At 35.6% G+C, this 27277-nt stretch overlaps 1 protein-coding gene across 5 annotated transcripts in view; it reads right to left on the reverse strand.

Annotated features, from left to right (window-relative positions):
- Positions 1-27277, reverse strand: part of SPOPL (speckle type BTB/POZ protein like) — a 62249-nt gene that overhangs the window by 5049 nt on the left and 29923 nt on the right. For 2 of the 5 annotated variants that reach the window (XM_027131964.1, XM_027131976.1), the window contains 10 exons: positions 16404-16540; positions 16097-16218; positions 15558-15709; positions 13528-13655; positions 11748-11843; positions 8203-8380; positions 8067-8122; positions 6573-6695; positions 3166-3308; positions 3023-3076 (listed from right to left, as the gene is read on the reverse strand). In XM_027131964.1, the coding sequence (XP_026987765.1) occupies positions 3023-3076; positions 3166-3308; positions 6573-6695; positions 8067-8122; positions 8203-8380; positions 11748-11843; positions 13528-13655; positions 15558-15709; positions 16097-16218; positions 16404-16481 (1130 nt within the window). In that variant the 5' untranslated portion in view covers positions 16482-16540. Of the gene's footprint in view, positions 1-3022; positions 3077-3165; positions 3309-6572; positions 6696-8066; positions 8123-8202; positions 8381-11747; positions 11844-13527; positions 13656-15557; positions 15710-16096; positions 16219-16403; positions 16541-19396; positions 19624-27277 lie in introns of those variants that run through there. The other 3 variants (XM_027131987.1, XM_027131997.1, XM_027132005.1) reach the window with 3 other exon arrangements.

The raw sequence follows: 27277 nt of genomic DNA on the forward strand, positions 1-27277 counted from the left end.
CCACATCATCTCACATTTGAATTATTATGAGAGTCTCCTAATTTGTCTTCTACTCTCCTATCTTGCTCCTCTCAAACCAGCTTCCATGCTGCCTTAGTAACATAAACACTAACATGAACACATCCTCTTCTACTCTTCTCCATTGCCGGTACCCAAGTTCTTTAGAAAGAGAAAGTTTCCTAGTTCTTCCCCCTAGCTTTCTACCTCCCACTTCCATGCTCTGGCACTCTGTATAATAATACTGAACTGTTTACTGTACCTGATGTACAACATGCTCTGAGTAAACACAATTACCCAAGCAAAAAATCTAGTTATCCCTCCTTGTCTCCTGTCTTCTCTCCTTTGTAACCACCCTCCATCCAAATAATATCCAAGTATTATAGATTGTCCATTCAAAATATTATATCCTTTTATTTCCCTCTGGCCACACTGTCGCCAGTCAAGTCTAATTTTGCCCTCATCTTTTGCCTGAAACACTCCAATAACTTTCCAACTGGCCTACCTATATATAACCTTGCTCCTCAACTACCACCACCAACTCAACCTCCCCACAACCATGCATGTGGAGACATTGCTAAAAACACACACCTGATCACAGCCTACTCTAGGTTAAAACCATTTACTGTATGCCCATTCCTGTTCGAATAATGTCTAAAAGGCCTTCCGTGATCTGATCTTTGCTCTCTTCCTCCAGCTTCTCATGCCCCACCCTCCATACTGTTCTTTCTTATCACCAAAACTTTGCACACCTGAATGTCTTTTTCGGGATATACTTTCCCACCTCTTTGCTCTTCTTCATCAGGTCTTTATTTATACAACAATTCTTCAAAAGGGCTTTCTCTGACCCCTAGATTAGGTTCGGTCCCTTTGCTATATGCTCAGATGGGTATGCTCTACATTACCTATTATTACACTTAACTTCTACTACTTGTTTAATTCTTATACATCTCCTGCTAAAACATGAACTCCATGAAGGCAGGGAAAACATCTGTCATGTTCACCATTATATTCTTTGTACTAAGTAAGCACAGTGCCCTGGGAATTTACTGGATAATAAACATAAATATCTATCAAACGATTGATCAACTATTGCTTCATGCGTCTATACTTTGATTCAAGCTATGCTGTCTGCAATGCTTATTTCCTTCCTAGTTTGCTAATTCCTATTCCTGTTTTAAGACAAGCCTCAGTCATCTTCATCCCTAAACCTCCAGCCTTAGTCAAGTGCCCTGCACATAACCTTCTTTAACACATTACTTACCATATTATAATAAAATGATATATTCATGGATGTGTTCCTGTCATTAGATCAATTTCTCAAGGACAGGATTTTTCCCCATAATTGTTTTTATATGCAGGACCCCAGCATGGTGCTTGAGACACAATAGATGCTACACAAATGTTTGCTTCACTAAATAGCAGCTAATAACAATTTAAAAAAAAATTTGCCTAACATCCAATTACCAGTGTGTCGTCATGTTTATAATTTCAACTCGTTTAGAATCACACAGATACTTCTTAATTTACCTGACATTTTCATTTATTTAATTCAACAAATAGCTATTGAAGGTCTCTATGTACAATACAGCTTCTACACGGGATATAAAATAAGCTTATATTTTTTGACATTGAAAAAGCTATACAAGGCAAAATATTTTCTTAACAGAATAAAACTAGAGCTTGAAAGTGGCAAAGTACAAAGAATCACAAAACAGTCATTTGATTTTTTTCTAGGATCACATACCATGATAATGTATTATCACACACTGACCAATATATAGAATAATCAATATCTTAAAAGTACCCACTAATTTTTACTTTCATAAAACAGAATTCACAAACTGTTAAGAATTCAGTTAACCAACTTCAAATTCTATCAAAACAGACGAAAGCAAGGGGCCATAAATCAAACATTCATTTTCTTGTCTCTAATGCAATTTATCAAAAGTTGTATCAACTTTTGATAAATTGCAAAAATGTAGTTTAAGGGTTTACAGGCAAAAACTAACCAAAAGCATATGCAAATTCTTCAACCTCCTGACTCCTGATACTGAATAATTGCAAAGAGTAAAAATGTTACTCTAAAAATGAGTGAAGGGCTTCCCTGGTGGCACAGTGGTTAAGAATCCGCCTGCCAATGCAGGAGACACGGGTTCGAGCCCTTGTCCGGGAAGATCCCACATGCCGCGGAGCAACTAAGCCTGTGTGCCACAACTACTGAGCCTGCGCTCTAGAGACCACGAGCCACAACTACTGAAGCCTGCGCACCTAGAGCCCGTGCTCCTCAACAAGAGAGGCCACCGCAATGAGAAGCCCGCGCACCGCAACGAAGAGTAGCTCCCGCTCGCTGCAACTTGAGAAAGCCCGCGCACAGCAATAGCAACAAAGACCCAACTCAGCCATAAATAAATAAATAAAATGAGAGAAGAAAAAAAAAGGGAATAATAAATTCTAATAGTTACATCATATTCCGAAGATCCAGGCTTAGAAAGATGTCACAACTACCCTGCTCATTATAATCTACCAGGGAAAGGAAAGATCAAATTGCTACTATTTCTGGAATGGTAGGCAGTTAGCCTAATATAACATGTGATGCAAGTTATCTGGCTACCTTAAGAAGCAGTGGGTTAGCATTCAAATGTCAAGAGTTTCTAGGCAAATATGGAGGGTACATTTCCTCATAGGATAAAATAAATATTTCCCACATTTTTAGAAATGCTTTCTGAAGGGGCAAGGGCAGGATCTCCAGCCACTGAAATACCTGGACTCAGCTATATACTACATGAACATACGTGCTTAAGACATTAGAGCGTCCATCCCAATTCACATTAGAAACTGATCTACAACAGAACATAGCCTCAAGAATCCACTAAGTAGTCAAATTATTATTTTTTAAACTGGCAGTTTGCTTCATATAACTAATATCTGGATTCATACTTATTGGAGATGAACAAAAGGCTATGCAAACACTTAATTTCATGTATGCAGATCAACTTTAAGTCAGAAACTGATGTCATCTTACTTGCTGTTCCAGTTTTTCCCATCTTTACACCCAAGCTGTCGAAGTACACTGCACCTGCATTGAAGATTTAAACACACTTAAGAAAAAGGTCGGTGAAGAATTGTTGAAGGTGTCACGTCCACTGAAATACAAGCATAGCTTACCTATTAATAAAGTCTATGGCTTGTGCTTTCAACTGTTCCGCACTGTGCAAATCTGCAAGGACAAGGGTATCAGCAACATTTTCTACTGAGAGGTTACTACACAAAGCTTCTTCACACATGACCTTCAGCCGTTCCAGTGCATACTATCCAAAAGGAAAACATAACATTAAACATTTACTCAAACTAGCAAGTTTTTAAATACACGATATTTGTAACTTAGAAAATGAAGTTTAAGCCCATTACACATTGAACTGAGGGTACTTTAAAAGTCTTTAAATTACTTTAAATATAAAGAAAGTATGAATTAATGCATTCAAGAGAAAGACTAATTTTTCTTAAGAAATTTCTATTTGCATAAGTGCAAGATACAGGATATTTTTTAAATAAGGTTTTATTCTTTAAAAACCCCTTATTACTCAATACTCTTAATGAGTATATTTCTCTTTTCTACTATTTTAAACACCAGTCAGTACACTGCATGTTGTCACTACTTAATTCTGAAAAATAAATTATAAGGCTAAACAAATCATATTCATAACCATTAAAAACTTAGTGTATGTTATCAGAACATCCTTGGCAATTTATTGAGGTAAAATTGACATAAAATAAATAGCACATATTTAAAGTATATACTTTGATAAGTTTATACAGCCATATAACCATCATTAAATCAGGAGAGTGGACATATCCATTACTCCCCAAAGTTTCCTTCTATCTCTCTGTAACCCTTCTTCCTCACCCCACCCCAGGCAATACCTCTGACGTGTTTTCTACTGCTACAGTCTGCATTTTCTGAAGTCTTCTATAAATGGAATCATACAATTTGCATTTGTTTTTGTCTGGCTTCCACGCATTATAATTATTTTGAGATTCACGCATGCTGTTGTCTATGTATCAATAGTTCTATGCTTTTTATTGATCAATAGTATTCCACTGATCTACTGACAAACATTTGGGTGTTTCCAGTTTTTAGCCATTACAAATAAAGCTGCTATAAACATTCATATACAAGTCACTGTATGGGCATATGCTTTCTCTTCTCTTGAGCAGAAACCTGTAAGTAAACTCGCTGAATAATATGGTATGTGTAAAACTTTAAAACAATTGCCACATGGTCTTTCAAAGTGGTTGTATCATTTTACATTCCCATTAGCAGTATATGAGAGTCCTAATTTTTCCATATCCTTGACCATACTTCGTATGGTCTTTGTAATTTTAGTTATTATAATATAGTTACAGAAGTATCTCACAGTGGTTTTAATTTACACTCCCCTAATGTGGTTGAGCATCTTTTGATATACTTGAATGACACTATTTTAGGAAGTGTCTGTTCAAATATTTTTATTTTTAGAAATAACTTTGTTTACTTATAATTGAGTTTTGAGAGGTCTTTATACAGTCTAAATACAAAAGTCCTTAATCATTTATATTCTGGACAAAAGTTGTTCATCATCAAAACAAAAAACACGGGCTTCCCTGGTGGTGCAGTGGTTGAGAATCTGCCTGCCAATGCAGGGGACACGGGTTCGAGCCCTGGTCTGGGAAGGTCCCACATGCCGTGAAGCAACTAGGCCCGTGAGCCACACTACTGAGCCTGCGTGTCTGGAGCTTGTGCTCTGCAACAAGAGAGGCCGCAACAGTGAGAGGCCCGCGCACCGCGATGAAGAGTGGCCCCCACTCACCGCAACTAGAGAAAGCCCTTGCATAGAAACGAAGACCCAACACAGCCAAAAATAAACAAATAAATAAATATACAATTTGCTAAAAAATAAAACAAAACAAAAAACAGAAACAAACCCCAAAGTTGTTCATCAGATATATGCTTTGCAAATATGTTCTCCCAGTCTGCGGCTAGTCTTTATTTTCCTATGTCTTTTGAAGAAAAGAAGTTTTAAATTTCATTGAAGTCCAATTTATCATTTTTCCTTTTACGTATTATGTTTTTGGTGTCATAGCTAAGAAGTCTTTGCCTAATGTAAGATCATGAAGACTTTCTCCTATGTTTTCTTTTAGAAGTTTAAGATTATTAGGTTTATAATCTATTTTGCGTTACTTTTTGTATATGATGTGAAGTTCTCATACAAAGTTTTTTCAAATGAGTTCAACCACAGTTCATCTGTTTGGACATAGGCTATCCAACTCCTATAGCACCATTTATTGAAAAGACTATCCTTTCTCCACTGAACTATCTTTGCACTTTTATAAAAAATTAAGTAGTCATACATGTGAGTCTATTTCTGTACTCTACATTCTGCTTCAATGAGTTATTTGTCTATCTTGTCACCAATACAATGCTGTCCTAAATACTGAACCTTTATGAGTCCTCCACTTTGATCTTCTTTTTCAAAGTTATCTGACTATTCTAGGTCCTTGCACTTGCATATAAAATTTTTAAATCAGCATGTCAATTTTTCCCCTGCAAAAAGCATGCTAGGATTTTGATAGTGACATGTTGGTTCTACTAATCAAAGGAGAATTGACATTTTAACAATGTTAAGATTTCTAGTCCATGAACAAGTTTTTTCTCTCCATTTATTGAGGTCTACCTTAATTTCTATTAGCAGTAGATTATAATTTTCAGCATACAGGTCTTGAACATATTTTGTCAGATTTATGTCTACGTATTTCAAATTTTTGACTCTATTATAATGGCATTTTTACATTTAAATCTTTATTGAGATAGTAATATACACTTGGCCCAGTTTCTCCCAATGGTAACATTTTTCAAAATGAGTATAATTATCACTATATATACATATACATACATACACACACACATTTACATACACACACAGACAGAAGTGGCATGGACATTAATACTTTTGGAGAAAGCTCCCAAAGTGCTTTAGTGCTTTGAGGATTGAGAACTACTGGCTTTGAGATTTCCTGAAATTTTTGTAGTTTCCCTACCTTCAGGAAATCACCATTATAAAAGAACATTATAAAGTTAACATTGTTTTTTTCTCTATACTCTTATATTAGAAAAGAAATCTATGAATACAAGATTAAATTAGAAAAAAATACCCAATATTTTTTTCCTTTTTTTAGACAAAGGTCATGCACTGTATCTTAACACTAAGAATATCTCAAAATTGCAATAGACTATATATGCTATTGTGTGTGTGTTCTCATAAAACAGGGTAATGATACACTCAAAACTATTGAGTCTACAGTTAATCTGCCATTTCTGTAAATTGGCTCAAGATACTTTTATGTCATTGATTTAAAAAAATTTCATTTCTATATTATCCCACTATGTGTTATTTCATAATACTCTCAAGAGCCATCCACAAACGGTATAAATTAGTTCAATATTTCAAGTTATTGGGGGTTCTCATTTGATGATAGTTTTCTAGATACATCAAGCTTGAGGACATTTTTCAGCTCTTTAAGACCGAATTACTTACTTTGTCTGCAGCTGCCAACAAGTTGTCAGCCATTTTGTCAAGATTTGGCGCTTTCCCTGTGTAAATGAATCTCATCATTTCTTTAAAAACCTCAGGGTCTACATCATTTATTTCCACTCGATTCTGGTATTGAAAACAACAACAAAAAAGTTATATTTCAAGAACACACACATACACAAATGAACCAAAGCAAAACTGACAGCAACTTAAAAGCCCCAAAGTGTATTTTAAAATCGAGGTAAGTAAATCTTCAGTAGGCTAAGTAAGTAGGCAAAGTGAAGCAGGCAGGTCTAAGAGAAGTACACCAAGTCAAGCACTACCATGGAGGAACATAAACCCCAACTTCTCAGTTAAAAAGAGTTCAAACAGAAACAAAAAAACCTGTAAGGCCAAACTAAATACATCTGAATTCAGTTTCTGACCTCTATCTTAGAAGAAGATGGTTATTAACTTTTTTTGTTGCTGAAAAGAATTAGGTGGTAATACAATGCCTAAGACTCAATAACCACTGGTTCTAGTCCCAGCTTTAAGCAAAGGTAAGGTCAGGTATTTGAGAACATACCAGAGCCCACTACCTCAGAAGTCTCCTACAAAAACGGCATGTAATATTATCTACGGGCACCTCACCTCTTTACTTGAGACATACTCAAGTCCAAAGAGGACCAGTTGCTTTTTTGCTCCTGTATCTTTGTATTTGGTCTCTCTCCTGAGATCAATGAAGCTAAATAGTTAACACTAAACAATACCAAACTTTTCTGACCCTTTGATGACAATAACATTTGACATCATTGATCAGAAGACTGATCATACTACCTGCCCAGACCAATAATCAAAAGAAAGAAAGAAGCTACTTCGTTGCAGCTTCTAGTTCTGCAGGGAGAATAAAGCTGAGACGTATAAATAAACTCAGGAGTTGCCTAGTTGGAGCAATAAGGCTCACGTGTAATGCAACCCGCAAAAATCAACCTCTGGTCTTAATCTGACTACATTTCAAGATGACAGGTGAAAGAGAAATATCTGAGAAAACCAAATAGGTAGTATCTTGATTACAATTCATGCATACTAATAATGACATAATTTATGTCCTTTATTAAATCTAATAAATATCCTCTTATTATAGTGGTAAAAAGAATGTAGGAATTGTCTTTGTTCTAGAAAACAAGTTCCAAAATCAACTCAAAGTCTAGAAAGAAGGAATATACATCTTAACTGGAGAACTCTCAAATAGTTACGGACCAGTACAGTCCTTTTGGACAGCTATCCTTTTGGATAACAACTACCCACTTATTTTGCTACCAGAAGGGTGCTGAAATAGCTGTTATGTGGAATATTCACCCACAGTAAGCTACATCTATTTTTCTATGATAGAACATATTTCCCCCCATCCTTCTATTTCTTTCTAAAATCATAATAAGAAAATGCACCTTTACTTTTAAAATATACATTCCACTATTCTACATTTGTACAAATATTAGCCCTTTAAACCATGTTTACCTTTTTGCTTTCTTCCATTTCATGTTCAAACATTGCATTAAAAACTGGGGATCGAGCTGTAACAAGATTAAGCATCATTATTTAATGTACAAATTTATGAAAGAAAGGTACTATATTACCCAAAAGTAGAAAGTACCTGCAAGTACAGATTTATGAGCTTTAAATTCTTGTCCTCTCACGAAAAAACTGCAATCTGTAAATCTTGTGTTTTCCCAGAGATTACCTAAATCATCTGCTAGTCGACATTCAGGCACCTTTAAAGTATTTGTATTAGTATGTCCTGATATATTTACTGAATCTTGGACCACACTCACCTAATAAAAAAGGGACAGCAAGAAAAAACACTTTTATAAATTAATATCAATAATAAGCTACTAAGTCTAAACTTAAACTTCTTATCATTAAAATCATGTAGAAAATTCAATGTACTCCTGATCAAAAATAGTAATACTTGGGAACTGAATTTAAGGACACAACTTAAAGGAGAGAAATAATATAGAAAACAATTGAAACAAACTAGATCATTTTAAAGTGACATTTTATGTAAATAAATGGCTTAATGATTCCTTGGAATGCTCGGCTATTAATCACAAAAAGTATTTCTCAACAAGAAAAAGGTCATAATATGATTCCAAATTCAAACAAGGAGAAGGTATTTTTGTGAGGAGTAAGAAATTTCTTTAATTTTTATTTCCTCACACTACAGACCTATCAACATTTAAAGTTTATTATACATTCAATAAACACAGCATCACTCTTATGACTTTTTAGAGTATTTTAAAATGTTTTTTAAAACTACAGACTACAATATGCAATTTGGGAAGTATTTTAAGTGTTGTCCCTATATGTTTCAACTCTAAACAAATTGATTTAAATATCTAGTAATATTGATTTAAATTTTAAAGTATGAGAATTCTCACAAAACCAATGTAGTTATTAATGTTCATGGAAATCTTTTATTTAAAAAAATCAACAGTAAGAACAATATAATTTAATTCGATTTGCAGACCTTTTATTTACCTGTAAAATAATCAATAAATAAAACTTGGTATGACTGCAACGTTGCTTTTATATGGAGTCCAATATATATGGATTAAATTATCTCTCAGATGACTACATACTGAATGAAGTCTTAAAACACTACTGACTAAGTTTGGCACACTAATTTTTTAGGAAAAGGAATATACTATTACTAGGAATTTCATATTACATTTAATAAATTGAAGAAAATACTACCTCAACTAGTAAATCAAATGTGTCAAGAGTAAATGAACCATCTTTCACAAAAAGTGCTATATTAGTTATCTACTATTTCAAGTTACTAAGTTTTATGGTTGTTTGTTATGCAGCGATAGATGACTGTTCATTTAAAAACATATTTCATAAGGCTTTTGTTAATTAAAAGTAAGTATAAGTAAGGACAAATACAGTAAACTATGTAGAAATTGTAAATTGGAAATGGATAAATTGGACCAAACTACTAACATACTAAGAAAGTGTAATGGTCCAATATAAAATGTTTGAAGAATATTAAATCTCATTAGTCCTCACTCATCCAGATGTAATAACATCTATCTCATATGAATGAATAGATGGCTTCTAAAGAAAACTTCATTTTCTGAGGATATTTTTATTAACCATTTTGTTTGTCCGCTTTTATTAACCTTTTGGAATCGCACATTATAGAAATCATCTAATCCAATCACCTCATTTTTAAAAAAAAATTTGAAAAAGTGAGATCCAGAGAAGGTAACTAAAGTGTCCTAAATCCACTGCTAGTCAGTATCAGAGGAAGACTAGACCTACATCCCTTTTTATAGCATTCTTTGTACTAGACAGTATTTCTTTGGATTTTTAAAGAAATTAGTAGTACGTTAATGCAATTATGGTTCTGAAGGGATTTATCACAACAATCTTCTGAGATGTTCTTCTAAATATAGGAGCCAAGACATTGTGCACATAAATAAGTTCATGAATAAAGATTCTTCTATTAAGTTTTTAATTATTCAAATTGTTTCTAAAATTTTACAAACTACAAAACAGAAAAAAAAAAGCTTCACTAATCCTTACCTTATTGCTCTGTTACACCATACATTATAACTTAACGATACATAAATCAAAAATGTTGGTATTAATATTCAGGGTTTAGTTAGGATCACAAAGACAGTGTTTGCTTGTTCACATCAGCACTGCTCTTGAAATTTCTAGAGAGCAGAAACTGGATTAAACTGAACAGTTCAATTACTTGCATAAAGTATGCAGTGGAGTCATGAAAATGTGACCATATTATTTAAATTTAGGAAAAGATTTCTTAAATTCTACTTAATATCTAATTATCTTAATTCAAAACAATATATTTAATGTAAAAATTTTACAAAAATCAGGTGATAGAAGGAAAAAAGGATCAAAAAATAAAGCCATTATTATCGGGCACAGATACTGATGATGATATATTTGTACTTTGTATATATAATCACAATTCAGAAGAATTTATATTATTGGCATACACATCTACATACTATTATCACAGCAACCACAAATTTTAAGTAAGACATAATTAAAATTTCATATTCTGAAGAGTATTCAAGGGACTATTTATAGAGCAGAAATTAATGATCTAATTAAAACTGATATGCAATGAATTCTGATGATTATTTTCTTTGATACCTATAATTAAGAAATTGGTAAAATTTTCATTTTTTCTAGTACATATTCAAATATAGGTAATGAACATTCTTACTGAATGGAAGCTAGAGCAAAAAATTCAGAAGAAAGGCTGAGATTCTTTCCTGAGGTTAAACTGTTGTTCTTTCAAAATAAAACAGCAAATGCACAATACTCAAAACTGACAACGTAAAACCTCAAACTCATTTGACAGCTCCTTTTCAAATTTGCTTTTGGATCAACTCTGAGAATATAATTTAGACTAAAGATGAACATGTGCAGGCTCTAATCAGCTGTGACTTCCCTGGAAATCTGGGACTACTGGTTCCTATTTTTAAAACTCTCAATTCTCTAAACTAATTCTGAAGGCTAGCTAGGAATATCCAAAGGTGCATAGTACTACAAATTCTGCCACTCTAATCAACTACCTAACCATCCCCTACACTGGCTCCAAAGTGATAAACTTTTAGTAGTCCAATTTCATATCATCTTCTAGAATACTGGGTCTTAGACTTTCTGGCTTTCATAGACAGGTATCCTTTTTTAGAATGCAGATGATAGAAATCAGGTTGTCAGTTTTCCATTTTGTCATTTTTAGAGAATAAAACCCAACTTCCATCCACTATCAAAAGTATTTTAAAACAGAAAGGTTAACTTAGCAACAGAAAAATAGGAGGGAGAAAAAAGTCCTTCTAAATGAATTAATTTAATTTTATGAACAATTCATTACGTATATTCTACCTGTATATATAGTCTTCTGTATACCATAGAATAGCATGGGTCTTTGAACCATAAGATTATTTAAAATCTGCTGGATTCCAAAAGATAAAGCAATTTAACCAATTTTCTATTTTTCCTACTTATTCCTCAATTCCTGTTTTCTGCATCACTTTGGGAGAGAAGGGGCAGAACTGTTTACACTGCCAGAAATTTCTACCTCTGGCTATTTGACTCATAGTATGGAACTTGCAAGATTATTTACATCTTGCACCAAAGAGTAGCACCAGACTGCCTTACCTGTCTACAGCACCACTTGCAGGGGAGGGGAGGAGGCAGTTCTTTAGGTAGGCCAGTGCAATGCTTCCTCCTCTTCTGCAAGCAGTGCTGGAGATGCTGTAGAAGGAAGGGCATCAGTGAGAGGTACGGAATAAAGAGGGAAAGGGCACAAGGAATGTTTGTTCAAAGCACTTTTTGCCCACCTATGTTAAATACAGTGCCCAGGGTATAAAGGTCTACATCAGTAAAGGTATGTATTACAGTATCCAAAACTGAATTTGATCAATGTCAACTTAAAATACATGTCATGGTGGGTTCGATTTTTAGGAGGTCACTAGCTTGTATAATTTAGCATGTGAATAAAAAGTATACTTCAAAAACTTGTATCAGAAAAAGATCTTAATTTCAGCCTTCATTCTGAACTTTTTGGTTGTCTAGGTTCCAATAAAATATACTTAGGGAAATATACTTAGTAAACAATATTTCAATTCTAAAAAAAGAAATATTTTCTTAAAATGTTTATTCACAAAAAGACTTTTAGCTGCAGTAGTTTTTTTTCTTAACTGGATTACACAACCTTTAAGATCCTTTAAATTCTAAGATTATGTGATTAAAAAAATTAACATGCTGAAATTTAAGATAACTGCTAAAATTATGAAAAGATTCTACGTTAAGAATGCTTAAATAAATAAATTAAAAAAAGAATGCTTAAATAACATAACCTACAATTATTTAAAATACTTAGAGCATCTTATCTATTGGCAACAAATGCTTTAGTATGTATTTCTATCAAATTATTTAATGATAAGCTCTGCTCAAGACACTTGCGGTATGTGCTTTATCAACCAAATAATTGTATTCATAACAAATTCATCATACAGTTCATTTAACTTGTCTAAGTGAAAATAAGATGCACTATATTTGCACTATGTAGCCTCTGGGGCCATATTTCAATTAGTTTGTAAATCTTGCCAAGAAATTTTACACATTTTCTATAAAAAGATTAAAGCTACCTTAGTAGCAGTTAAGGAAGTTATTGTGCTTCCAAGACACTCATCTGTCTACAATAACCTACTGAAATATATTTAATGCTGAGGTTACCTGATCATCTCAACAATTCATATAGATAAAGCTACGTAATAACAATGACAGAACCAAGTTCAAGTCTCAAATTAAGACAAATCATAAGTGTAAATTATTAGAAGGGGCAATGCTGGTAAGTTTCAAAAGATGACATTTCATGCATATAATTATATCTTATAAGTCTGTCAACAGACATAGGTATATCTTAAAAATTTTGAGATGCTTTTGCTTATAATGCTAACATCTATTTGAATAAATGAATCTAACTGCTTGAATGAACAAAAAGCTTCCCAGCCTTTTTTCAGGCACTTTTACTTCCGTTCAAGTATGGATTCAAACTGATAAACTAGTAATAATGTTTAATATCATCAATCTGAATATGACAGAAAATACTGACCATCTATTTAGAATTATTCAGAATGAAGAAGATATTCAGAAATCTTGATATGAAGCTATACACATCCATAGTCTTCCTATGAGGAAGAAGTATTTAGTATGTGGTAGTATAACTGTATATACAATTTATAGCTTAAAGACATGACAGAATTTTTTCAGACTGGGCTACTACATTGATTTCTAAGAAAATCCAGTCAGCTTTTACATGGTTAAATATTTACATATAAAATATTACCAATTACACCAGTTACTTAGTGTATATTTTTGCTTCATCACTAAATATAGCCAAACAGCGAGTTCCTTGAATAAAAAATGTACCCACCTCACAAAATAATGTAAGCTTGTCATCTGGTAAAAGACCATTAGCTTCATCAAGCAAAAAATCCCTTCGAATGAATTTTTTAAAACCCCAGTCTTTCCCTTGTACAAATCGATATGCTCTTTGGCTTTCTGGTGGAAAACAGAATAAAAGTTTAAATAAACAAGTATCCAAGAAACATTCTGTTAATGATAACACAGTTAAATGAATGTGAAAAATAGGACTGGGACAATACATCCATCATAAAAATTACAGATATGTGTGTTCATAGGTAAGATGTCAAAACAGTTACATTAGGTAGAACCAGATCATTTCACAGCCTACCAAAATTTCTGGCCATTATCAATGAGCTCACTTTCAGATTCCTAGATATCTAAGAAGAAAAGCCAGATCAAATGTCAAGGAGAAGGAAGAGATCTTTCAAACAATCTAAGCCCTTTAACAATGAAGTAGGATTAAAATACATTGGCATAGGCATACTATTCATCATCTAATATCAGAACCAACTCAGAAACATACCTCTCATTTCTTGTTTCTCCCTTTAAAAATGGATGCTCTATATCACCAGGGCATCCTGTAAGCTTTCCTGGGATAAGCATCCCACTGATTTAAGTTGCATTAACTAGAGAAAAATCCATTAACTGGTAAAAAAGCTAAATAAAGTCCCCTATCATTTCTAGGTCTTCAGACATAGTCCCATTACCTCTAAAAACAATTTTCATAAAGTCCAGAAGACGGTCTTAGTATGATTAGTAAAAGATTTAATAAATGTCTGAAGTAAATGTTTCAAATGCCTAACATACTGATTAACAGCTGTATACTATGAAATAAACAAGGTCCTTTACAGAAAGTATTCATTATCTGTTATACAAGCTGAAGGTAGAAAACCAGTAATAAATTTAACTGAGATACTCCATGTTAAGGACTGAATGTTTGTATCCCCTCAAAAGTTTCATGTTGAAACCCTATCCCCAAAGTGATGGTATTAAGAGGCCAGTGAGTGGGATTAGATGAGGTCATGAGCACAGATACCCTCATGAATGTAAGGATTAGTGCTTCCTAGCCCTTTCCATCATGTGAAGACACAGTGAAACACTGGCAGTCTATAAGTACAATAGTCGGACTAGAATCTGACTATGCTGGCACCCTGATCTTGGATTCAAAGTCTCCCAATTTGTGAGAAATAAATGTCTGTTGTTTATAGGCCACCCAGTCTATGTTACTTTGTTATAGCAGCCTGAACTAAGACACTCGCCTGTCTTAAATGTCAGACAATGTGAAAACACATGTGAAACTATGTATTACCTTAGCAACAAAATATATTATTAAAGTGTGTATTTGGAGGGTTTTTTGTAGTGAGGTTAGTACTTGATTTTTGTTATTCACTTCCAGAAATCACTTCAAATTTAATGCAGCAGTTCATATTTTCCTACTATGCACACTGTACATTTCCTACAATGATCTTCTGTTATGAAGTGCCAGGCTACATGGTTTCAGCTGGCTATAATTCAGAAGCTTGAATTGAATTTAACAGGTCCTGAGACTAAGAAAAACTGATTTTCTTTCAGTCAGTGTTCAGCCCACTGCTCAAAAAAATTCTAGTGACAAAATATCAGGACATTCAAACTCCTTTCACATTGTTCTTCAGATTTTATTATCTGGCAAAAATGGCAAGGAAGAAAAAGAAATGTTTCCTGAACACCTATTACATATGCCAGGCATTGAACCAGGCATCTTGCCCTGACAGTAGCTGTTTTTACAAGTGAAAAGTGAATGTCATTTTAGGGCATAAAAAATTTAAATTTTAATATGATTTAAAACTAATTTTACATGTCTTAGGAAGTCTAAGACTTAGTAAAACAACTGTAACTGTACACTGGTATTTAAAATTAACAGCCAAAATGAAATGTTTTGGGTTAAGCAGATTTTAGGTTTTAGGGAAAAAAAATCCTAAGTTTTTCTAAGTAGAAGTACGGAAGTCACAGTACATAGTTACACAGAGACTTCTTCAAGTCAGTTTGGAAATCACTTACCCATTGCTTTTGTTTCTTCCCTTTTAGCGTTCAGAAGGGAAAATTTGAATTTTGCTCGAACTTCACTTTTTGGACAGCTGACTAAAAGCAAATATAAGGACAAGTAGTCTTTACTTTCATCATCTAATCCCTTTGGATTTACCCTCAGGCACCTAAAATAAAACAATAGGCTCACAAGGAGGAAAATAATACTTTAAACATTCAAGAGAGAGGATACTGAAATCATTTGTTAAATCTTTTTTTTTTTTAAGAGAACTGGTTTTAATTTAGAAGTGTCTTCAATATCCACTAATATATATATATATATTTTTTACAAAGTAAGTTTATCTTATTTCTTTTTTTTATGTTAAATCTTAATAATAGAACAGCACTCCTGTCAATATCCTCACAGTTCTTTACAATTCTCTATACTATTAGGAACTTATTATAAATCTAATATAAAATTAGACAAATATCCATTCAGAAACAGTAACAACAAAATTTTAAAGTAGCCGATGATCATATCAAAAACAAATACCCAAAACAAACAAACATCTTACCATTTCATTTTGTCACTGGGGCTCGATGAGAATGTTGAACTTTTTAACACTTCACCCATTTCCTCTCGACAAAAACTGAAGTTATTAATGGTCCACATGTAGGAAAACTTTACAACTTTAACCTAAAACATTCAGAAAAGCACTTTTACAATGATGACTTTTACACTCTTGACCTGTCACATGTTAAACATTCTTTGACCCACTCTTCTAACACTTCTAGTAACAATGCCAAAGTGCTTCACAATATTCTCAAAATACTACACAACTTGTAAGTGACATAAAGGAAGGCATTTTTAACAGCATGTACCTGTGTGTAACACCAGCTTTCTGCTATAGGACCAGTAGACATATCTCCAGAGAGAGGTGGGGTGGGTTCCCGAGACATTGCCACTTTATTGTAGTCTTCTAAGATTTATGCAATATCCCACACAGTTGAGTGCTTTACTACAAAGAAAAGAAGTTTAATTTACTAATCAAAAAGTTTAACTAACTGAATCAAGAGGAAAGAAGTATTTAAACAGTCATAAAACAATTACTTTCTCAAATTACATTATGAGGAAACATGAGGATTTCATTTAAATTAATGAAAATTAATTTTTTAGAAATAAAACCATAAAACTTTATGCCATATAATGCTTGAAATCTGAATGAAGTTAATACTTACAGATTTTATTATACAAAGGCATGCTTTCCAAAACTGTCACAAATCAAAAAATAACATATAGCTTAATAGTAAGATCAAAAACATAAAATCACAAAATAACGTGGAAACTTGTAACAATTAATATTTGATTCACCTTCCTTCACCTTTCCGTTGACATATTTATGAAAATCAAAAGGGCTACGAAGTTAGAACAGCCCTGGAAACTACAAATATTACTCGTCTCTCAGACCCCCAAGTTCTGACCAACTAAAAACACAGAATGAGACATAACAGGCAATGCTGAAGAATTATATTCCACAGAAATCTACCTCTATCTCAGACACACAGGTTCTCAGATAAGACTTTGTCCCTATCAGAGTGTCCCCTACCAGATAATATGTACCGTCTCATAAAATTTCCTCCCAATTGGCTGTTCTTGAACTACATCTATTTGGACACATAATTAATCATCATAACCTGGCCAGGACATTAGTGACTAGATGGTGCTTTGCAACTTGGAAAAGAAAAGAGGCAAAATCCAGAAGAGCTATGTAAGTATTGCACTTTGCAGGGGTATAGGCGGCGGTGTTGAGATTACATTCCAGTACAAAGAATCAAGTCTGGAGAACACTGTTTTCATTTAAGAATAATTAATGAGTGAAGAAAAGCACATGAGTCCTATAAAAAGAAACTACTAAGGGAAAAAAAAGAAAGGACTTCATTCAAAATGTAGAAGAAAATATCTGCTCTGTGTCTACAACCAATGAAACAATAGTATGAAATAAGAAAACAAAGACTGAAGAAAGCTACCTGAAAGATACATAAAAACAAAAAGAGGGCTTCCCTGGTGGCGCAGTGGTTGAGAGTCTGCCTGCTGATGCAGGGGACACGGGTTCGTGCCCCGGTCCGGGAAGATCCCACATGCCGCGGAGTGGCTGGGCCTGTGAGCCATGGCCGCTGAGCCTGCGTGTCCAGAGCCTGTGCTCTGCAGTGGGAGAGGCCAGAACAGTGAGAGGCCCACGTACCGCAAAAAAACCCCAAAAAAAACCAAAAACAAAAATCAAAAAAGATATAAAAGGTATAAAAAAATGCCAAACTACAAATGAAAACGCACATTCAAAATCTGTACTAGAAATAAACAATAAAAATAAGAAACCACCACCAAGATTAAAAAAAAAATCACAAGTATCATGGTTGATTAAAGGAACAAAAATCAGGATGGCCCCATTTTTCTCCTCATTGTTAAATACATATAGAAAACAGGATTAATTACTACAGAGGTCTAAGGGGAAAAGGGCTGTAGCACAAAGATTCTGCACTATATCATGTTTCTACTCCTTTATGATTGGATTGTTTGAGTAATTCCCCCTTTCAATAATGGCATCTATACTAATATACTCACCCAAATGTATTTATGTAGGTTCCTCACATACAAGAGTTCCTGTCACATCATGTACTTGCAGCATGACACAACTAGGCAATCAGCAAAGTAGCCAGGCAAGAAAGTCAGGATGATAACATTGGGAACACTCTATGAGGAGCACTTAAAAGTCACAATCAGCATTAAAGGAGGGGTGAAGAAAAGTGGATGTCCCTTACTTAAGTAAGCTAGAGGAGATAAATGGTTGATGGAAGGAAGAGTGCCTCAAAGAAAAGTGAATACACAATTTAAGAGCATTGTACACTGTCACTTTAACAAGAATTATTCACTTCTACATAAAAATGAGGTACTGCTTGTAAGTACCTCCAGCTGTTATCTTCAGTTACTTTTATAAACCACAAATGGTTATTTACATTTGAAAACAGAACAGCAAACAGGTAGTCACAACAGGGAGATCCAGAGCACCATCAAAGATGTTGGTTCCCCCTCCATATTTAACAGCTTTACTGAGGTATAATTTACATATCATGAAATTCACTCATTTTAAATGTACAGATCAATGATTTTTAGTGAATTTATATAGTTGTCCACTCATCAATACAGTATTAGAGTACTTCCAGCATCCCAAAAGGTCCTTCCCACCCCCAAATTTAGGGAACCACTCATCTGCTTTCCATAGTTACACCTTATCTAGAAATTCCATGTAAACAGAATTGTACAACATGTAGTTTTATGTGTGGCTTCTGCTCTTTCCCCTGAATATGTATGGCAGTTTCCTGTTTCTTTGCATATCTCATAATATTTGGCTGAAAGCTGGACTTGTTAGTCAATACACTGTAGCAACTCTGGATTCTCATTTGTTTTTCTACGGGTGGTTGTTTTCTTTTTAGTAACCTGCTAGGACTTAACTGCAGTATCCATCTCCACCATATTGTATAGCTGCTGATATCTGTTTGGCTTTTTATTCTTAACTTTTTTTGCCTGGTTAGCAAAGCTGCAGGCTGTCCCCTTTCTTTCAAACCAAGTTTGCTACTTTTAGCTGATAAAGCCAAGTTCCTCCCACTCCCTCCTTGGCCCCAAATCAAGCCCCGAATCAAGTCCACCTGATCTGGCAGCAAAGCTGCTGGTCTTCCTGGCTAGCCCCAGACTAGTAAAACTACCACTGTTTTCTACTGGGTTGAAGGTGGAAATAGGAGCAGAAACACGAGTTGGATATTTCTCTTAAGCAAATTCACAATTAATAAATGTACCGAAAGGGCAACGATTATCAACTTACCCATTAGGAATATGTGAAAGAGCCTGTCCTAGTCAATACTTTTGCCACTGATTCTGAAGCAAGCTAATAAAATAAGCCACAATAACCAACCTTGAAAACAACAAACCAAGAAAAGTATTTGCAATGCATATAGCACACAAAAGGGTAATTTCCCTAATATATAAAGAATTCCTAAAAATCAGAAAGAAAAAGTAAAGAATACAAATAATTCATAGAAAAAGAACTTTACTCATAATTAGAGTAGTATAAATTGAAACTAAGTTAAGAAGCCGTTTTTTAACCCAGTACACTAGTGATAATCCAAAAAAAGTGGTGAGAGATTAAGGATAGGCATTCTCATACATTTCTTGTGGGAATGTATATAAATTGTAAAGTTGTTTTAATAACCTCCCTCATTTTTTTTTGCGGTACGCGGGCCTCTCAACTGTTGTGGCCTCTCCCACTGCGGAGCACAGGCTCCGGACGCGCAGGCTCAGCGGCCATGGCTCACGGGCCCAGCCGCTTCGCGGCATGTGGGATCTTCCCGGACCAGGGCACGAACCCGCATCCCCTGCATCGGCAGGCGGACTCTCAACCACTGCACCACCAGGGAAGCCCCTTCCTCATTTTTTTTATGGTGAAATTTCTGGCAAAAGGGAAAGGAAATGATGCTAATAAATAAACTACTATTTTACAAGTATAAAAATGCTGATGCTTCTCACGGACATCAAATAACACTAATTATATGGTTTCTGTCAACTAAGAATGATTTCAAAAAGATTCAGAAAAAGTTAGTGAGATGAAGAAGCAATTTGCAGGAGAACAGCTAAAAAGGGGGAGAGTGGAGTTTAACCTCCTTTATAATCAGTTATAAAAGAATCCATGGGGCTTCCGTGGTGGCGCCGTGGTTGAAAGTCCGCCTGCCGATGCAGGGGACGTGGGTTCGTGTCCCGGTCCGGGAAGATCCCACATGCCACGGAGCGGCTGGGCCCGTGAGCCATGGCCGCTGAGCCTGCGTGTCTGGAGCCTGTGCTCTGCAACGGGAGAGGCCATAGCAGTGAGAGGCACGCGTACTGAAAAAAAAAAAAAAAAAAAAAAAAGAATCCATACCATTTTTCACCTATAGTATTTATTTTCAAAGATTATTTTAAACTGTCAATTCCTATAGCCAGGAAAACTGCAGAGAAGCAGATATTACTTTACTGGCAAATCTTTTCTGTAGGACAATCTTACAATTAGTATCAAAAGAAATTTTTTTCTCAGATTCATCCTAGAAATTCATCTTGGGACAAATATCACAACTGTGGGAAAAGATAACTAAGTATAAGCGTAGTATGTTTTTGTGATATATTTATATACACAGAACTATGCAACCATTAAGAATGTACTTAATTTTCTTAATGACGGGTAAAGTATTCAACATATGTTTAAAGTAAAACATTAAACAGAGTATGCCTTAAAGGACCTCACTTTAAATAGCACATACAGGCATAGCTCAAGATACTGAGGGTTCGGTTCCAGACCACCACAGTAAAGCGACTATCACAAAGTGAGTCACATGAAATTTTTGGTTTCCCAATGCATATAAAAGTTATGTTGACACCATGCTGTAGTCTATTAAATGTTCAATAGCATTACGCCTAAAAAATGTACAGACCTTAATTAAAAGATACTTTATTGCTTAAAAATGTAACCATCACCTGAGCTTACAGAGAATCATAATCTTTTTGCAATAGTAACATCAAATATCACTGATCAGATCACCATAACAAATGAAAAGGTTGGAAATACTTTAAGAATTACCAAAATGTGACACAGAGACATGACATTAGTAAATGCTGTTGAAAAAATGGCACTAATAGACTTGCTTGATGCAGGGTAGCCATAAACCCTCAATTTGTAAAAAGTGCAGTATCTGTGAAGTGCAAAAAAGTGAAGCACAATAAAACGAAGTATGCTTGTAGAGTTATTACAAGTATGGGTGCATAAAGAAAAACAGACTGGCACATAGACACACTGAGTTGAACTTTGGCACTGATAATGCTGCTAAGATATATATCTAAGTATTAACAGAGGCTACCTTTGGGTGGTGAGATTTTTGCTTATTTTTATTTGTTTATATTTTCTAAGTATGTTATTATGTTTTAATTAACAGAGATACAAGTCATTATTTTTAAAAGAAGTAGAAAATCAGTTATTTGCATGCTTACATTAGCCCACAGAAAATGTGTTTGTGTGTGTGTGTGTGTGTGTGTGTGTGACAGAGAGAGAGAGAGAGAGACTTTTCAAGTAGTAGACATTGAGAGACATTAGGTCAAAGAAGATGGTAAGTCAAAGAAAACTTTAATCATAATCTTTAATACTTAACTTTCTATAAGAAGATGCTAATTTAATACTAATAAAATAAATAAAACGTAAGTTTAAAGAATCTAGAGTAAAAAACAAAAGTTCTTTAATGCCTCTACAAGAGTTTTTACCTTGCTCAAGCGTAACTCACAACATAATCCATATATATATATATATAAGAACCAAGTAAAAGGTTACAAAGATTTTTGTCTTTTTTCCAACTACTTCAAATGATGTAGTTATGTAATGGGGGTATGAAGAACACTGGTGAGCAGACTGCATTTGTGCATACTTACAAGACATTATGTACCTTGTTTATTCCTCCACAACTCTATGAGATGGATGTTAATAACCCCACCTTAACCATGAGAAAATGACTAGACAAGTTAGAAAGCTTACTTTAGACTTTATTAACCAGAAAGTGGCTGAACACAAATTTGCCTGGCTCCAAAGTCTACACTCTTTCCATAGAATAATGCTGCTGCTCCTGACATAATAGAGCTGAAACAGCCCTTAACCTGTCTGGTCCAACTCTTACTTTACAGTTGAGGACCAAGATGAGAGAAATGGACTAGACTAGAAAAATAAACTGTCCACGTTTACATTGCTGGATAAATATCAAAAGAAGGACAAAGACAAAGATCTCCTAATGTCCATTTCAGTGTTATTGCCAGTATTCTATTTTCTTTTTCTTCTCTTCAAACGTTAAAAAAAAAAAAAAAAAAGATAGTAGACCATCAGCTACATTCAAGACCTTCAGGACTTCCTATCCTTGTTCTTGCAGAAAGAGCCCAACTAATATAAAATCTAGAGAATAACTGTAGACAATCTACACAAATTAACAAATAAAGGTTTCATCCATATTCTAAATGTTTCTTTTAAAAATTTTAAGTGTGATGTTTTATAGCTTTATTTTAAAAAGCAAGACTTATTAGAATAAACACATATGTAATTTTCTACTTAAAAAAAAAATGTTTGAGTGCCAGACTTAACGTTCTATTATAGCAGTCCCCAAGCTTTTCGGCACCAGAGACTGCTTTCATGGAAGACAATTTTCCCACGGACAGGGGTGGGGGGTGGTGACATGGCCCAGGCGTTAATGTGAGCGATGGGGAGCGGCAGATGAAGCTTTGCTCGCTTGCCTGCTGCTCACCTCCTGCTGTGTGGCCCAGTTCCTAACAGGCCATGGACCGGTACTGGTCCACGGCCCAGGGGGTTGAGGACCCCTGTTCTATTAGGATACGTAACAGACACACACTCAGCTACATAAATTCACCATAAAGAATGTCAGATATCCAGAATATATATAAAGAACCGTATGTCAAACAACCATCTTCCTACCACCAAACCTCTTCTTCCTACCAGAAGTTATCTGTATCTTAAAGTTCTAGCATAGCAAAGAATTTCTTCACATTCTTGTGTATCTGTGAATCCCTAAACTATATAGATAGAAATTTACAGATGTAGTAAAGTATATGCATATAGACCTCACTGAAAATGGCAAAGTGGGGTGTGCTTTGTGCAGGCTGGTAACCTTCCTGAAGGATCAGCTTAAGGGCTTGCCTTTGTCTCACCTGTCTTGGAGCTTCTGCAGGGTAGAAGCAGCATTCTGGGTGGCAGCATTTGTCAAAACCATTTAAAAGCAAATGTATTACTGTACCTGTCTGGAACAGGGGTAAGTGTTGGGGCAATCATCAGCCAGATAGGAAAGCCTGAGGAGAAAGAAACTGAGAAAGATACTTGGGAGAAAAGGGCTTTTAAAAGCTCTCACACATACAGGGGAAGTTAGAAGGTCATGTGCATAACTGAGTCCAAACATATCCTTGGAAAAAATGTGAGACAACCCTAAGCTATCAACTCTGGCTGACCTTTAGGTGTCACACAAGCAGAAAGTGAAGACTAAGGCAGAGCTGTAAATGGTGAAGCTTTGAAGGAGTGCTCAAAAGAAAAAGCCAATTTCTACAAAACTAGAAAAGTATGTTTTTGGCTCCGTGTATTTATGGAAATCAAAAATAAGTTGAAAGTAAAAAGATGAAAAAAGATATTCCATGTGAAGAACCAAAAGAGAGCTGGGTAGCTATCGTAATAAGACAAATGGACTTTAGTCAAAAGTTATCACAGGAGACAAAGCAGTACAGTACATATTGATAAAAAGGTGACCATGACGAAGACATAACAACTATAAACATATATGCAAACAGAGCTCCAAACTATATCAAGAAAGAACTATTGAAATTGGAAACAGTCAATTGCTCAATAATAGTTGGAAATATCAATACGCGACTTTCAATAATACATAGAACACCCAGGAAGATGATCAATAAAGAAACTGAGGACTTGAACAACATCATAAAACAACTAAACCTAACAGACATTCACATGTCGACAACAGAATACAAATACACATTCTTTTCAAGTGCACATGGAATATTCTCCACTTAGACTGTATGCTATGCCACAAAAGAAGTCTCTGACAAATTTTAAAATACTGAAAAAGTATCTTCTCTGATTGCGCTCCCTCTTACCCCCTGGGGCTCAGGTATCCATCTTACTGGGAAGAGCAGGATGTCAACACTTCCCATTCTATTGCTGAAGCTAAGTTCCCAAGTGAATGTGGCCAAGAGATGGCGGGGGGTTGGGGGGCGGGGGGGGGGGGAATGTAGGATCTACCTTGGGTGTGGTGCTGTTGTAGCACTGACTGCTACTGTTGCAGCCTGTAAGGTGGGAGTCCCATACTGGGAGGACCAAGCCAGGAAGACCCGAGGGTGCCATTCCCCTCCTCTACCCCCATTCCACCAAGTGCTTAGCTCCTAGAGCAGAGATATCACTGGGAGAGAAATACATCACTGTACTCACTCCAGACTCCAAAGACCTGACCTGGAGATACTGCCTGTGGGGCAACGAGGCCATAAAACTGAGAGCTTCAAATCTTTTCCTAGAGAAATAGTAATTCATTTGCAAGGGAATGAGCAAGGGTGCTCTGAAAAACAGGAGCGGTCCTGGTGAAAGGCAATTGAGAGGAGATTAGAGGAATCTTGGGACATAAAAGCTAAACTGTAGGCTGGTTTGTTTGCTAGGGAGCAATGGAAACAACTAGGAGGAGCCTTCCTGGGGTCAGAACATATCTCAAGCACTGATTTAGGAAACCTTTCCTCCAAAGGAACTCAAATTTGATTAGTACGTGAAGCAATTAATGCCTCAGGCCATTGCTAAAATTATAGTGCAATTAGCCTTAGATTAGTGGACCATAACAGTTCTAAGTTGTCAGGGAAAGAGACAGTCAAGAACTCTGCCAATCACTGTCATCCCAGTGTTAACCATTGGAAAACGTAGGGCTATAACCCTAGAGAAGTAACATCAGAGGCTGTGTGTGTTCGCGCACGTGTGTGTGTGTGTGTGTGTGTGTGTACGTGTTGGGGGGTGTGGTGGGGGAGTGGGGTGGATGTAAGGAGAGGAAAACAAACTCCACTAAAATAATCCTGCAAGTCACTGAACAAATAAACAAGCAGGTAACAATAATATGCACTGGAAGGGAGAAACCAACTCCAAGAATTTATAACATTATATAAAACGTCCAGTTTCAAACATAAAATTATGCAGATTTTCTTTGCAGAAAACATGCAAAGAAACAAGAAAGCATGACCCATATAATGGGGAAAAAGTAGGTAATAGAAACTGTCTATGTAGGAGATGTTGTATACACATGTGAAGAACTAAAGGAAACCGTGATTAAATAAGTAAAGTATGTTGACAATGTCACAAAAAATAGAGCATATCAATGTAGAGGTAAAAATTATTATTAATTTTTTAAAGGAAACTCTGGACTTGAAAAGTACAATAATTGAAATGGAAGAATGACATAAGGGGCCATGTTCATATACAGCAGATATGAAGGTAGAAGAATTACTGAACCCGCTGAGAGATCAAGAGATTATGCAATCCACAGATGAAAGAATGAAGAAAAATAAACAGAGCCTAAGAGAAGTACGGGACCCTATTAAGTACACTGACATACATATAATGGGAAAAAAAAAGACAAAATGGAGCAGAAGAAAAAAATATTCTAAGAAACGTTGAAAACTTCCCAAATTTATTGAAAAACAACAATATATACACATTTAGGGAGCTCAACTAACTCCATGTAGGATACACGCAAAAAGATCCATAGACACATCACAGTAAAAATGATGAAAGCCAAAGACAAGGAAAAAATAGTCACTAGGATGGTTATGCTACAATTAAAAAATGGAAAATTACCAGCATTGGTGAGAATGTGGAGGAATTAGAAACCTTGCATATTGCTGGTGGAAACAAAATGGTTCATTTCAGCTGCTGTGGTATATTTGGCAGTTCCTCAAAAAGTAATTCCATTCCTAATTATACATCCAAAATAACTGAAGACAGGTGTTCGAACAAAAACTTGTACATCGATGTTCACAGCAGCACTATTCACAACAGCCAAAAGTTTATTGGCTAATAATCCAAATCATCAACTGATGAACTGATAAACAAAATGTATAACCACGTGGGGCTTCCCTGGTGGCGCAGTGGTTGGGAGTCTGCCTGCCGATGCAGGGGACATGGGTTCATGCCCCGGTCTGGGAGGATCCCACATGCTGTGGAGCGGCTGGGCCCGTGGGCCATGGCTGCTGAGCCTGCGCTCCGCAGCGGGAGAGGCCACAACAGTGAGAGGCCCACGTAGCTCAAAAAAAAAAAATGTATATCCATGCAATGGAATATCACATAGCCAGAAAAAGTAATGAAGTATGTGCTATAACATGGATGAACCTCAAAATATCATGCTAAATGAAAAAAGCCAAACACAAAAGGCCACATGAAATATCCAGAATATGATATGACATATGGACAGAAAGCAGATTAGTGGTTGCCAGGTGCTAGAGGGAGGGTGAGACATGGGGAGTGACTGCTCAGTGGGTATGGGGTTTCCTTCTGGAGTAATAAAAATGTTCTGGAACTAGATAGTGGTGCTGGTTACACAATACTGTGAATGTACTATAAACACCAATGAACTGTATACTTCAAAACTGTTAAGGGAATTCCCTGGTGGTCCAGTGGGTAAGAATCCGCATTCCCAAAGCAGGGGACCTGAGTTCAATCCCTAGTCGGGGAACTAGATCCCACGTGCATGCCACAACTAAGAAGTCTGCATGCTGCAACTAAGAGCCCACATGCTGCAATGAAGATCCTGCGTGCCACAAATAAGACCCAGCACAGCCATAAATAAATAAATAAATATTTTGGGACTTCCCTGGTGGCACAGTGGATAAGACTCCGCACTCCCAATGCAGGGGACCCGGGTTCGATCTCTGGTCAGGGAACTAGATCCCACATGCAGGCTACAACTAAGAGTTCACATGCTGCAACTAAAGAGCCTGTGTGCTGCAACTAAGGAGTTGGCAAGCCACACCTAAGGAGCCCACTTGCTGCAACTAAGGACCTCGCGAGCCACAGCTAAGACCTGGTGCAACCAAATAAATAAATATTAAAAAAAAAACAACTGTTAAAATGGTGAGTTTTATGTTATATGAATTTTAC

This window comes from Aethalodelphis obliquidens, unplaced genomic scaffold, assembly GCF_003676395.1.
Source record: "Aethalodelphis obliquidens isolate GAN/ISIS:26980383/991018 unplaced genomic scaffold, ASM367639v1 scaffold2, whole genome shotgun sequence".
Classification (NCBI taxonomy): Eukaryota; Metazoa; Chordata; class Mammalia; order Artiodactyla; family Delphinidae; genus Aethalodelphis; species Aethalodelphis obliquidens.